This window comes from Gossypium arboreum, chromosome 1 (assembly GCF_025698485.1).
Source record: "Gossypium arboreum isolate Shixiya-1 chromosome 1, ASM2569848v2, whole genome shotgun sequence".
NCBI classification, from domain to species: domain Eukaryota; kingdom Viridiplantae; phylum Streptophyta; class Magnoliopsida; order Malvales; family Malvaceae; genus Gossypium; species Gossypium arboreum.
The window spans coordinates 102,467,238-102,481,032 of NC_069070.1; the positions used below are offsets into that span (position 1 = coordinate 102,467,238).

Consider the following 13,795-nt stretch of genomic DNA (forward strand, 5'->3'; position numbering starts at 1 on the left):
GAGAGGAGTATTAGGTTATATGATATATTTACTGGAGTTCCCGTAATTAGAGTTTCGTTATAGGTCGAGAGTTTGTATTTGGCTTGGATCTCTGCAATGTATCGAAATTATTGAACTTCTATGAGATTCATTAAGGACTACAAAAGTGATATGTATGTTTAAGTAATACATGTGAATCAAGTGTTAAATGAAATATGTGAATCCAGTGTTTACATTACATTTATGAAACAAGAAAGATTTTGATATATGAATATGAAAATTAATTAGTGATAATATATATTGAAGTGAAAGCGTAAGTTATAAAGTTAATTTAAATGATTTTATGTTTTGGTAAAATGAACTAAAACTTTAAATATATTAGTGAAAGAAATTGCGTGAATAAATGTTATTAAAATTTTATTTAAATTGTATATGTCGAAATCATTTTTATTTTGAAAAAAAGGGGGTCGACTTTAAAGCGAAAATGGAGTCGCCACCAATCCTTTTTGTTTAAGTGTGATCGGGTCACCCTGTGATCGATCATTTTAATAAAACATTTTGGTTTATTAAAACGTTTTTGGTCTACGAAAAGCTAGAAAACGGATTCGGGAGTCTGTTACACGCGAGGAAGGATTAGCACCCTCGCAACGCCCAAAATTGGTACCGTATTGATCAATTAACGCCCTAATGTTGAAAACTTGAAAAGATTTTAAAATACAATTCTTTTAAAAATGTTTGAATAACTTGAATTGGATATTGAGATTCTCTCGTTCAGAAGGAATAAAATATCATATCCAGCACGTTAGGACACAACATTTCGAACCCTCGGTACAAGATTATCTCATAATTTCCAAAACTCATGCATTTGAAATTACAAAAGGATATTTGACTATCTGGTCAAACGGTAAATCGAAACACAGCACGATTGGGCATGATTTCTTGAATTTCCAAACATAGAACATTGCCTTTATTTTTTTAGAAATCCTTATCTCGAGAATGTCATATCCAGTGAGTTAGGACACAATACCCCGAATTCCTGAGAATAAGCTTTTATTTGAAACTTATGCGTTTTGATTGAAAAAGGGGTACTCGGTTACTTAGATTCAACGAGAAAAATTGGGACCCAGTAAGTTAGGGCACAATCTTCTTGAAGATGCCAAATACCGAGTATTGCCTTATTTTGAAAACTTTTGAATAAAATAATTTTAAAACTTAAACGATATTAAAACACGACCTTTTAAACGAATAAAATGCGATGGAATAATATTGTACAAGCAAAGTAATAATTCATAAACAAAATGTTATCATAATGAATCACAAATAACAAATAAATACAAAGTAAGAAAATCTAAAATAAAATATAAAACAATTCTAAGTAAATGATACATAAAAAGAATTTAAAATGGATATTATAAAATGATCTAAAGTGTATAAAATAATTTTTAAAAAATTAGTATCCATTCAAGATAAAATAATATATAAAACTCTTTAAAAATAATATATAAATAATTCAAAATATATAATGTGTGAAAAAAGTTTGAAATACATAATATATGAAAATATTAAAATAAATAATGTATAAAAATTTGAAATGAGCATTATATAAAAAGTTAAATTAGATAATAACAAAAATGTAAAATAAATAAATAAATAAATAGAATGTTAATAACAAAAGTAAAAAACATATATAAGAAAAATACTAATGAAAATAATATTAGTATATAAATAGAAATAAATATATAACAAATAGAAATATAATAATAGTAGAAATATAAATAGATAAATAATAATTAGATAAAAATAATAGTATTAGAATAACAAAATAAATATAAATAGAAACATAATAATAATAGCAATAATATATTAAAATAGTTAATTTGATAATAAAATAGTGAAAAAAAAGAGATTAAATCGAACATTAAAGCAAAATTTTAGGGCAAATCAAAAATAAATAAAAGGAAATGGACCAATTTGAACATGCGAATAGCAAGGAGGGACCAAAAGGGAAATAATCCCCACCTTTCAAAACGCACAGCTTCAAGGAGGACCAAAATGCAATCAAAACAAATTTTAGGGTAAAAAAAAACTTAATTGCAAAATAATAAAAAAACGGAAGGGTTAAAAGCAATTGGACGAATTTAGAAAAAACAAAGAAATTGAAATGAAATGGACAAAATTCCCACCTAATTGAAAAAGAAAAGAAAATAATTCAATTCCAATGGAAATAGGAAAAGAGAGAATAATCCAATTCCAAATTGAAGTAGGAATACAAAAGTAATTCATTCAAGTCTCCTCCTTCAAAAACAAAATACCCCTATTTATATACATGGGGTTTACTAAAAATAGCCTAAATAATTTAATAATAAAATAAAATAAAATAAAATAAAATCATATCTTCCTAATTTTAGCTAGAGGTATGCATGGGCTGGGCCGGGCTGGGTTCGGATTGGGCCCAGACAAAATTTTAGGCCCATTTTCTAGGCCCGAGCCTGGCCCGGCTCGAAATATGGGCTTAAAAATTTGTCCAAGCCCGGCCTAAAACAAAATTTTTAAGCCCAATCCCGCCCGCCCATATTAATTTTTTTAGCTTATTTCATTAAATAAAAAATTTTAAAATATAATAAATCAAATACATTTAAAACAAATATTAAAACAAGAAGCAAATAAAAAATGATACTAAAACAATTCTTAAAACAATACACAAATTGAAAATATAATAAAAAGTGATTATATTAAAATTGAAAATAAAATGTAAATATGATTAAAAAGAAAAAATATATATATTTAGTATATAATTCAGGTCGGGCCGGGTCCGGGCAAAAAAAGTTTTACCTGAGCCTAGCCCTTTTTCTAAACGAGTTTCGTTTTTTGCCCAAACTCATATTTCGGGCCTATATTTTTACCCGAACCCTCTCATTTTTCGGGCAGGGCGGGTAGCCCGGCCCATGCACACCTCTATTTTTAGCCTTTTACCAAGTCAACAAATTTTAAACTCCTTGGCTTTCTCCATCTTTTTGATTTGGCCACAATTTAATGATTGTCTTTTAATTTGGCCCTTTTTGGCTCGTTTTCGACCGATTGCATCCTTTGGCTTTATTTATTTGGTTATTATTTTTTGGGGGGCCCAGGCCAAAATTAGCATATTCAGTATATATAAATGGTAAGATTGAATTTAATTGAATACTTACTAACCTATTCACATAACTTAACATGTTTGTTTAAACACGTAGATAAAGAAAAGTAGATTGAAGGTACAAGAAATATTTCTTCATGAGGATCACATCAACTCTTAAAGTTTCAAGACTCTTTTGATATATGATTTTGGACTTTAGAAATGACATGTACTTAGGTTTGGTAGAATAAATATGAACTATAAATGTATATTAGAAATGTTACAACGTAAATGTATGAATTTGATTTCAAAACATTATTATGTGCCTACGTGTAACATCTGTTGCTCGGATCTATGATTATATCGGGTGAAAGGTGTTACAATGATATTTTCTTTTATGGAGTTTTAATAATAAAAATCAAATGAAAAAAATCAAAATGGTGCAAAAAAATATTAGAAACCTAAAATCAGACATCAATTATAGTAATGTAAAATAAAAATATTTAATATAATTGATTCCAAAATTAAATTAATTCAAAAATAGATGAAACATTACAAGTGGTAACTATTTATGAAAAACAACCATGAGAATTGTAATTATTTCTACTATTATAAGGAGAAAAAATCACACAACTATTCTTTTTCTTTCTTTCTCCGATTTACATAGGAATGTGAACTTTGAATCTTGATCCTAGTTTATAAATTTTGTTCATTTTTACTAGATGTTCCCTTAAAACATGATTTTTGTGTAGATTCTTACACCATTGCCTATGTTTTTTATTTAGGCATTGGAAAAGGCAATACTAAAGTTTTTATTATGATGGGAATGTTTTATTATGTGAGATTTTTTAATACAGTTTATATGGATCTAGTCTTTTCAACTTCAATAGTTATTTTTTGAAGCGTGGTTCTTTAAAAGTTTATATCAATTGGTATTAAAGTCAATCATCATACCTTCCAATTGCAATTGTGTAGTGTGGGTGGTGACTCTGACATTGTAGTGTTCACTTAATGCTAGATTAAACTAGCACAAAACCAGCCCGCATGGGTGCTAGGGCTGTGGGGAGTGGTAAATTGTTATATGCCAATTGCTAACTAACTTTTGAGGCGTAATACTTTAATAGCCCGTATCACATTCATGGGCACCAAAATTTTATTATTGAGATTGAATTTTTAAAAAATTGTAATTTGAAAGGAAATATTTGGAAAAAAAAAAAAAAAACCAAGAAAAGGGCCTCTCCTAAAAAGATTTGAATGATAGAGATTGAATTTTGTTGAAGAAATGAAGGGAAAAAAAGTGAAGGCAGAAGAGATAAAAAAAATATTTGTTGTTAAAAAGGAATGAAAATCAGAAGTAGGAAGGATGTTAGTTTGCGGAACATGAGTTGAAAATGAACAATCAGGTGTTTGATGGGTGGGCAAAAGAGTTGTTGTGACCGGTCTTTTCAAGTTAGCAATTAAATGTTGTTTTGGCATGTTTTAGAGGAGAGTTTTCATTATAATCCTCATCGTGAGTCTTAAATTTTATTTTAATACTATTTTCCTATTTTATGTGGAAGGGCGAAGTCAAATTATTTAAAATTAAAAAGTGGGAATTAAATTGAAAAATTTTAAGAAATCAAAACAAAAATTTTACTATTTATTAATTAAATTTTATCACTATTTAAACGACTAAAGACGCTAATATATTAAGGGCCAGTTCTTTATTGTTTTTGAAGAGTGCTGTGAAAAAGTATTTTTGAGAAGTACTTTTGAGAAGTGCTTTGAAAAAATTTAAGTGTTTGATATTGCTGTCAAAAAGTACTTTTGAAAAGTAAAATGTCCATTTTAAACATGATATTATAAAGTAACAAATATGTATTTAAATAATGTTCAAATTAGTTAATATTATGATATTTTAGTAAAAATATAAAAAATAATTTATTATAACTTATTGTTAATATTTTAATATATAATATTAATTTTAAATATTTTTAAGTAATTAATATTAGTTATTTATTAAATTTAATTAGAATATATAAACTATATTTAAATATTTAAATATAATAATTAAATATTTGTAATTAGATATTGACACAATTGTATTATTTTAAAAAATATTTTTTATTTTTAATTAATGCTTTTAATACATTTGTAAAACTCATATTAAATAACCAAGAAAGAGAACACAAAATAATAGCATCAAACACATTTTAAGTCAAAAAGTAAGGTTAAAAAGGTAATATAATAGCCAAAAGTGCTTTTTGGCTGAAAAAGTTAAAATTTACTGCTTTTTCATCTCTAAAAAAACTCATCCCAAAAGTTAAAAAATTACCCCAATAATATGTGTTCTTCATTGCTTTTAAGAGAAAAGTACTTTTTTTAGAAAAAGTTCATCCCGAAAGCCTAAGAGAGGCCAAGCTCATACCAAGCTCCTTTGGTGCTGCCCCTATTTGCATGGAAACCTTTTTTAGATCATATATATACATATACAAATAACTTCAAATTAAGTTTTACTTAGACATTAATTATTATTAATATTATATAAAATATTATTTAAAAAATGATTTTATGAAAATTTACGGAATAAAAAATATTTTATGTAGGATTATTTAAACACTTAAAATATTAATATTTAAAAAAATCAATCTATTTTAAGAATTCATTTTCGTTTTTCAGCCTACAAGTTGCAAAATCAAAGGATTAGTGGAAATTCTGGGTCCGGCACAGGATGCGGTGGCCCATTTTATCAGTCCCCGAGACGGGTCCACAGGCCTAGCCAAGATTCCCGCCCAAGAAAGAGGAAGAGCTGTTCTATTTGACGATGAAAAGCCTTTAATGGTGGAGCCTCGAGGCCATGTGCCAATGTCCCACCTTCTTCCCTCAAAAGAAACACCCTTTTTACAATCAAATCAAAATTCAATCAATTCTGCCTTTCGGCGCCCATTAAACCCAAACTCTTTCCATAAGATAATATTGAACTTGGTTCACGTTACATTACTCGAATTTCAAATCCACAATACCAGCAATCAAATACAAGAGATTTGTGAATCAACCACATCTAAGCTATTGAATCACTGTTGTCGATACCGGCATGTCCCATAACCTGACCAAGGAAGATTAATTGAAAGTTAATGGGGGAAAATGAAAGAAAGATTTTAAGTATTGGTGTTTTAAATTGTATCAACTTACTTGGATCACTAAAGGTGACTAGGCCAGTACCCTTGAAATCGCAGTTCCAATAATTCCTGCCGTGCATCTGGTAGTAAGCATTCATGGCATATGATGCATGAGCGTGAAGCTTGTCGGGCTCAAAACATTTACCGCTTTCATAAACTTCCCTACAGTCAACTCCACCAGGGCCGCAGCAAAAATCCAGCACACTTTGAAGTACTTTCTCATCTGCATGTGGTTTAGCCACGCACCATACTGACGGACCCCTTACTTGGCCGCTTGTCGACATCTTCTCGAATGCATCTCCATTGCTGCAGAACTCACAGCTCAAGTCCACTTCGTATACCTTAGACCCGTCCCCATTAAAAATCCCAAAATTTCTCTCACTCGCACCCCCTGGCTTTTTGTTTTCGTTAAACAATGCAAACACAAATATCTCTATGTTATCCTTAGGTTTCATGGGTGTCCCTTTATTAGACTGTGCACGCTCAATCAACCTGGTATTGTAAGTCTTTGCATTGTTGGGTATAGCTGCGGTGTCTTCTGGATCTCCTTTTGAGGGCCATCCAGATTCTGACACTGTGATCTTCATTGATAGATTCCCAAAGCCAATGGCATCGATAGCTGACCTAACAGCATCAATCTGGGCGTCCAGCATGTTATGGTAGATGTAACCCTTAGGGTCATGGACCCCTGTCGAGTTCCCTAGCAATGCATACTCTAAATCAACTGTGCTGGGGTTATCCCTGTATGCAAAATAAGGGTAGGCATTGACCATGAAAGGTGCACGAGTATCAGCCAAAAACCCAACAATAGAGCTCATGGTGGGAATAAGCTTTGTGGCAAAGGTTGAAGCCGAGGGTGGAAATGAGGAAGCAAGAACCGCCATGCTATGCGGGGTAGTGACCTTGATCTTACGGTCAAGACCACGCTTTAATAACACAGCATGTAAGTTTTGCATGGCTTGGACCAGTGCATCAGGGTCCAAATTATCATCGGAGGTCAAATATTCGTTGCCTACACAAACAGCTACGATGGAAGTGGCGGGGATGAAGGGCTGCACACGAGTGGCAAACCAGTCGTCGGCTGCGGCTGCGTCCTTGCTAATGTTGGCGACGTGGTAGTTTTCAACGGCAACAATAAGGTCAACTCCGGTGTTGGAAAAGGCTTCAAGGATATCAGGGTTGGTGTCGTAGATTTTAACTTTATCAAGGAGCGTAGATTGGAGGAGCTGAGCAACTTTCTTTGGAGAAGGGAGGTTGTTTCCTAGAGTGCCATAGTTAATGCCAACGCTAGAGACATAAGATAATGGGCTGAGAAGGAGGAAGAGGAGGAGGTGGAAGAGATGAAGAGCCATTTGGTGGTTCAAAGGATCAAGGTATTGATGTTCCTAATGAAGTGAAGATATGTGTAGTACCCACAGTTTCCTGGCATGAAATGCCAAATGCATTTGAGCAGAGAAATTGGGAGGATGTCAGATAATGTGGGGACAGAACGTGATGAAAATTCAGAGGAGGAACAGTATCTTTCCACCTTTGTCAAAAATATTATTACTACTGAAGCTGATCAGCGGGTCCACTCCAACATTAGCAGAGGATCCAACTATATCCCACAACAAAGCAATGTGTTTGTGTTCCCACCTATGAAACGCGTCTCTCACACTTATCTTGAGGGAGTACGTAAATTCATAATTAATAAGAAGACCCTACATTTATTTCTCCAAACTGAAATTTTCTATACATGCCCTTCTTGTATTCTATAATGATAAGCAGAAGCTTTAAAACTGAGGTTTGTCGGATTAACCCATTATGTATAAAGTATAAGAACTGCTTCATCACGGACTGGGGAATCATACAAGAATCTTTGCAGCTTGCTTTTCTTTAACTCTCATTTAAAATAATAAAAATAATTCTTCACCTGTTTCTATGCCAAGCCAACCCTGTTATTTTTGTTTAGATTTTTTTCCACTTTGGCGGTATATGAAGCTGCCAAAGATCTAGAAACACACAAGGTTAGTTTCATGAACTGCTTTGTTATCTTAAGGTTAGAAGAGATGAAACTACAAAATGAAACTTATGGTTAAATTACAATATAATACATTAATCACTGACACACAAAATTGTTTGCAGTATGATACAATTTCTATATACAGTAAGAACAGCAGTTAAAGAGGAGAGGAACAAATGAAAATTAGATTAGATTATACTGCTGTTCATATATTTCTGGAAGAATTTCTCCTCCTTGCAGTGCTTATAGAGTACCTTATAAACCTCAATCAACAGTTTTGGAAATCGACTAGAGAAATAACCATCAAATCCTTCTGGAAGTGGCCCCAATAATTCTTGGATATCTTGAGGAATTTCCCTGTAGTGGTTTTGCTTGTTCCTTATTACCCGCAATAGGTCACGAACACTATCAAATTTGTATCTCCTATAGTGTCCAATGTTATTAAGGAATGCAGGTTCCAGCTTTTCATCCCATTTTCCATCCAAAGCTACTGCTGCAATACTTTCTAATTCATTTAATACTTCTGATTCACTCTTCCTGTCTTCCAATTGAACACGATCACTAGCCTCTCGAAGAAATGAAAGCCTCATCTCAGAACTCCAAAATAACGGATGATGCAGAACATCCTGTGCCTTTGGCCTACCACATATCAAAATATAGTTGTTAGAGGAGATGTATTGCGTACAACACCTGATAAGCTTAAATATTTTCCATCTGTTATGTTTAAGAATGCACTTCACAGGCTTTTCTATGTGCAGATAGACAAGAAGATCTGCATGCTCAAATATTAAACCCAGGGGCATTCAACGAGTGCATAGTTATAGGATCATCAAAATGTGGATGATAGATTACCTCAATTCTGGGTTGGGATCCAAGAGATGAGAGAAAAGATCCATTGCTTCTGGTATACTCTCTATTAAGAAGAGGTCCTTTCGGTCATTCACAATATTTACATCACGTTCAATACTATCCCCATATGGGTGTTTACCACCAGTGATGCAAAAAAATAAAACACAGCCTAAACTAAATAAATCCACAGCGCGTGTCTGGCGTCCTTGACGAAGTTGTTCAGGTGCTTGCCAGCCTGAACTTCCATAACCTACATTTAGCAACATTATAAAGAATTAATTTGACCAATCTTTAGACAGGCAATGTATCACGAAACGTGCATGGTTTAATTGTTGCTGAATGATACCATTCGTGATTGGTAAGCTTACCAGTAGCACCGCGAGTTAAGGAAGACATATCCCCAGTCAAGCGTTTGCTAATGCCCATGTCGGAAAGCTTTGCACATAGAGACTTCTCCTTGATTATCAAAACATTTTGAGGCTTTAGATCTCGATGTATGATGCCAAGTTCATGTAGATGGGCAAGCCCAGAGACTATATCTCTACAGAAAAAGATAACAATGTCATATTCTGATCAACTTCACACAAAGAAACACACACCCACGAGCAGAAGAGAACGAGAAAGCTTTAAGGATATGAAATTTACCTCAGTAGTTTCAACAAATGGGCCGAAGGATGTCCATTAGACTTCCAGAGTTCAATAACCTTGTTATTTTCCATCACACTATGCAATCGAACATTACACTCATTGAAGAATTTTGAATCTTCATCCTTGACAATGGCTTGATTTTGAAAAGATTCAGAGCATACATAGATCAGGTCATTTAAGCTACAAGTACAACGCTCTAGAGAGAGATAAACAAAATCCTGATCAAACTCGACGCCATACCAGCGAACAATATTAGGGTGTTGATCAGAAGCAATAAGGTTCTGAATCTCTTTCAAAGCCACATCATGGTGAGTCTGCACAAGACGTTTAACAGCTACTGGACGACCATCATAAATCCCTTCAAGTACAATGGTACCGTTGCTTCCTTTTGCTATTTCTTTGTTGGAAACAAGTAACTTACCAATTCGGCGCCCATCTACTCGGCCATCAACAAGATCTGTAAAGTTCAGCAATGATTTGCCTTCATTCCTTTCAATATAAGGAAGTGTGTTGGTATTTCCAACATTATTCTCCTCTGACACAGGCTTGTTCTTTTTCTCGTTATTGCCACTGCTCTTACTATTCCCAACTCTCTTAGGTTTTTTCTTTTTAGGTACTGATTGCAATTTAACTTCCTGATCCTGCTTACTCCCCTTACCTCGTTTTAAGCGGTAAAAGGCAAAGACAATGATAGTCAATAGGGTAGCAAAGAAAGCAATGAAAGGTTGTATGCTGAATCCAGCAATGTCAAACCTTGTAGTGATGTTTGTATTAGCGGTATCCAACATAAGAGGGTTTTCCATCTCAGAAGCTGGCAAAGCAAGCCATGGTTTGTCACTAGGAAGAGCCAGTGGGAATACATCAGCAGGAGGCAAGCGAGGATTTTGATTTGAAGAAGGCAGTGGGATTATTCCATCAAGCCAGCCAAAGACGGGGAGAGATTCCAACAATTTATGATCACGAACTTGGATAACAACAGGTCTCTTCTGACATGGCAATTGCAACTCAAAATCATGCATGTATTCTGCAGAAAGTTTTTCCTCTGATCCTTGACATCGAAATTCAGCATCAATTTTAGAAAATGCCACATTCCATAATACTTCAGCAGAGTTTGGAGAATAATACTGGAGGACATAATCTGTCCTCATAATATAGACAAATTGCTTGACTGTTGTTGAGTTAAAAGGACCAGACTCCACCAGTGCATCAGCATCCTTTGTCACACGAACTGTTTCGCCTGCATCATTCTGAATATCTAGCGTAGAGGGAGGATCATCTGACCTATAAGTTTGTACAATTCTACCAGAATTTGCATCAACAAGGTAAATAGAGGTCTTTTTTACTCCCAAAGTGATCCCTCCATCCTCTGCTATATAGGGTGTTCTTCTAACATATTCTTCAGCACTCAGTTCAAGTTTTTTCTAAAGTGCAAAACCATTGAGATGAAAAAGATGCTATCAGTATGAAAGCAATAAAGCATATAAACAAAATTTCCAAGCTAATCAATCAGTCAAATTTAATAGTTATCATAGACAATAGAATCAATGACTAAGAAACCCCAAAATTAGTATGGGACAGACAACTGTAAGAAACAGAAGCAGGATGAGCATTGATACCAGTTTTCCATGGCTCCTGCTATGAACATAGAGTTGCAAATCATCCCCACAATCAACATACAAATCACTGTTGGGTCCAGATGTATTAAGCTTATCATTGTCCTGGTCAAGGAAGGCCTGATAAGATGAATAAATAGGCCTGCCCGATGCAAACGACCAATGAACTTTCCTTGATACTCTGTCCACTAAATGCATTGTTCCATCCAGAGTAACTACCACTGCTAACCCATCGTCACTAAATAAAGACACAAAATACAATTTGAGTAGAACTGATTTCAGGGTTTTAAGCGAACTCCACATATCATGCAGCAGCCATTATAGACAGATATAGCAAAATTCGTAATTCAAAAAAAAAAAAAATCAAAGATCCGGTTTTTTTTTTTCTTTCTTAAATGCATTAATCCAATGAGAATAAGGAGCTGAAGATACTTACGGAGGACGGGGCGGCAGGAAACGATTGGAAAGAGCAGTTTGCGAGATCTGAGAGCAGAAGAAACCGCGTATAGACGGAGAAAATAAGATGGCTAACAGCAAAAGGAAAATCCGAGATCGCCTCATATCGTGCCAGAGTTTGGTAATGAATGATGGTAAAAATGTTGGAGTGTAATTGGGAAATGCTGAATCTAGGGTTATGGAATTGGGATATTTTGCAGAATACCGCAATAGAGGGGGAAAGGTCAATTAGGGGTGGCAGGGCAGCCTGGCCAGCTTGGCGTATTTTCAATTGATTCGTGCCCAAGTCCAACCTCCTGATCCGGTCGTTGCCATGCTAACCAAACATATCCACACACGTCAGCTGAGTGAACTATAAAACTTGTGTTACGACTGCTGTCTTTGGTAATTTGCATTTTCACAATCTTTATAACCTGAACAAATATTTAACAAAAATGTCTAAATTTTGGTATAAATAACATCTAAATATGTAACCAATGGGAACCTTTTATATGTTGTCAATCAGTTGGATCACATTGGAATGGCTTTTTTAAATAATGAATAAAAAGGAGAAGCCTTAATCACCATATTATCAACTCATTCAATTGGAAATATAACCATTTAGTAGAAACACACTTAACACCTTCCTTTTTTTCACTAAAAATGATTTTCATTTTTTTTTTGTTGTATTCTTTTATATTTGTTTAATGAAAAATGACATACAGGTCAATGAAAATATTTCTTTTCCTGTAAAACAACTTATCATTTTCAAAAGCATAAGACATTCTTCATCAAAAAACTCCTTTATACGTAATTTTTTCATATAAAATTAATTTTAAGCTTAAAATTAATAATAATTTTTATTTTTATTTTTAAAATATTTAAAATTAATCAAATATTGATATATAATATTATAATTTTCAATATTATTAAAATACATATTTAATTATCTATATCTAATCATATAATAAATTATTAATATAATTGATTATATTTAATATTTCAAATTTTATTTTAATAGTAAATTTTAAAATAATAATTTTAAATAATATTCTTTGAATATTGTTGAAAATATTTAATATTAATATTTTAATAATAAATATTTATTACAATTATAAATATATTAATAATAAATGTTTTGTAGTATAAAAGTTAAAATATGCTATAAGTCTATGTAGTATGTACTCTTCATAAATTTGGAATTTAGTTTCTCTACTTTTCTAATTTAAAATCAAGTCTAATTGTTAACATTATTTTTTCAATTTTGTTGATGTCACAGTTTTAAATAATAATAATAAAAACTAGGTATTCATGTAACTAAAAATGAAGTAATAATGAATATGAATTTAACAAAATATTTTTAATAATACTCACAGTTGAACCTGAATTTTGATATCTAAAAAGTAGCACTAACCCAAAATACATGGACTAAATTTAAAATTTCTGAAGAGTATAAGGACTTATAACATATTTTAACCTAGTATAAAAATATAAATATTTTAATTATATAAATATAAGCATTTGTTTAAATAATGCTTAACTTCATTTATCTCTTACAATTCTAATGCGTCAATATATACTCTTATATCGTAATATATGTAATTTAAATTAAATTTTAATTAATGTATAAAACTTAAATTTTAATTAAGCATTATTTATTATTAAGTTTATATACGAGATTAATTATTATAAAATATTTTCTTATTATAAAATAAATTTTGATTCTTAAAAAATTACATTATAATATTTTGTAACAAATATATTTATATTGTGTTTGTTTTACAAAGAAAATGTAAAATATAAATTTATAGATATAAATTAAACTCAATTAAACAATGAAAAGATAAGAAAATTTCATACGTATTTTTGTTTCATTGAAAACAGCTTTTATGAAATTTTTACGAAATTTGTTAAATAATAAAAAATATTTTACATGATTCATCCAAACATAAAAAATATCAACTTTCAAAATAAATAAGTTATTTTTTAAAATAATTTT

General features: G+C 32.0%; 2 protein-coding genes across 2 annotated transcripts; both read right to left on the reverse strand.

Annotated features, from left to right (window-relative positions):
* Positions 1-6,016: 6,016 nt before the first annotated feature.
* On the reverse strand, positions 6,017-7,748 carry LOC108480574 (glucan endo-1,3-beta-glucosidase 12-like). The gene is made up of 2 exons (XM_017783611.2): positions 6,263-7,748; positions 6,017-6,176 (listed from the first exon to the last, which is right to left on the reverse strand). Exons 1-2 carry the CDS (start codon positions 7,599-7,601, stop codon positions 6,145-6,147), a joined length of 1,371 nt encoding a protein of 456 aa, XP_017639100.1. The 5' UTR covers positions 7,602-7,748; the 3' UTR covers positions 6,017-6,144.
* Positions 7,749-8,317: 569 nt separating this feature from the next.
* LOC108480152 (serine/threonine-protein kinase/endoribonuclease IRE1b-like) lies at positions 8,318-12,209 on the reverse strand. The gene is made up of 6 exons (XM_017783045.2): positions 11,798-12,209; positions 11,365-11,599; positions 9,746-11,169; positions 9,469-9,641; positions 9,104-9,350; positions 8,318-8,890 (listed from the first exon to the last, which is right to left on the reverse strand). Exons 1-6 carry the CDS (start codon positions 11,920-11,922, stop codon positions 8,440-8,442), a joined length of 2,655 nt encoding a protein of 884 aa, XP_017638534.1. The 5' UTR covers positions 11,923-12,209; the 3' UTR covers positions 8,318-8,439.
* Positions 12,210-13,795: the final 1,586 nt, after the last annotated feature.

Excerpts from the sequence above, each read along its gene's own strand:
- LOC108480574 (XM_017783611.2), bottom strand. The coding sequence starts at position 7,601 with ATGGCTCTTCATCTCTTCCACCTCCTCCTCTTCCTCCTTCTCAGCCCA. Across the intron at positions 6,177-6,262 it reads AGTCACCTTTAGTGATCCAA|GTTATGGGACATGCCGGTAT; the intron begins GTAAGTTGATAC and ends TTCCTTGGTCAG.
- LOC108480152 (XM_017783045.2), bottom strand. The coding sequence starts at position 11,922 with ATGAGGCGATCTCGGATTTTCCTTTTGCTGTTAGCCATCTTATTTTCT. Across the intron at positions 9,642-9,745 it reads CATTTGTTGAAACTACTGAG|AGATATAGTCTCTGGGCTTG; the intron begins GTAAATTTCATA and ends CTTTTTCTGTAG. Across the intron at positions 8,891-9,103 it reads GATCCCAACCCAGAATTGAG|GCCAAAGGCACAGGATGTTC; the intron begins GTAATCTATCAT and ends GATATGTGGTAG.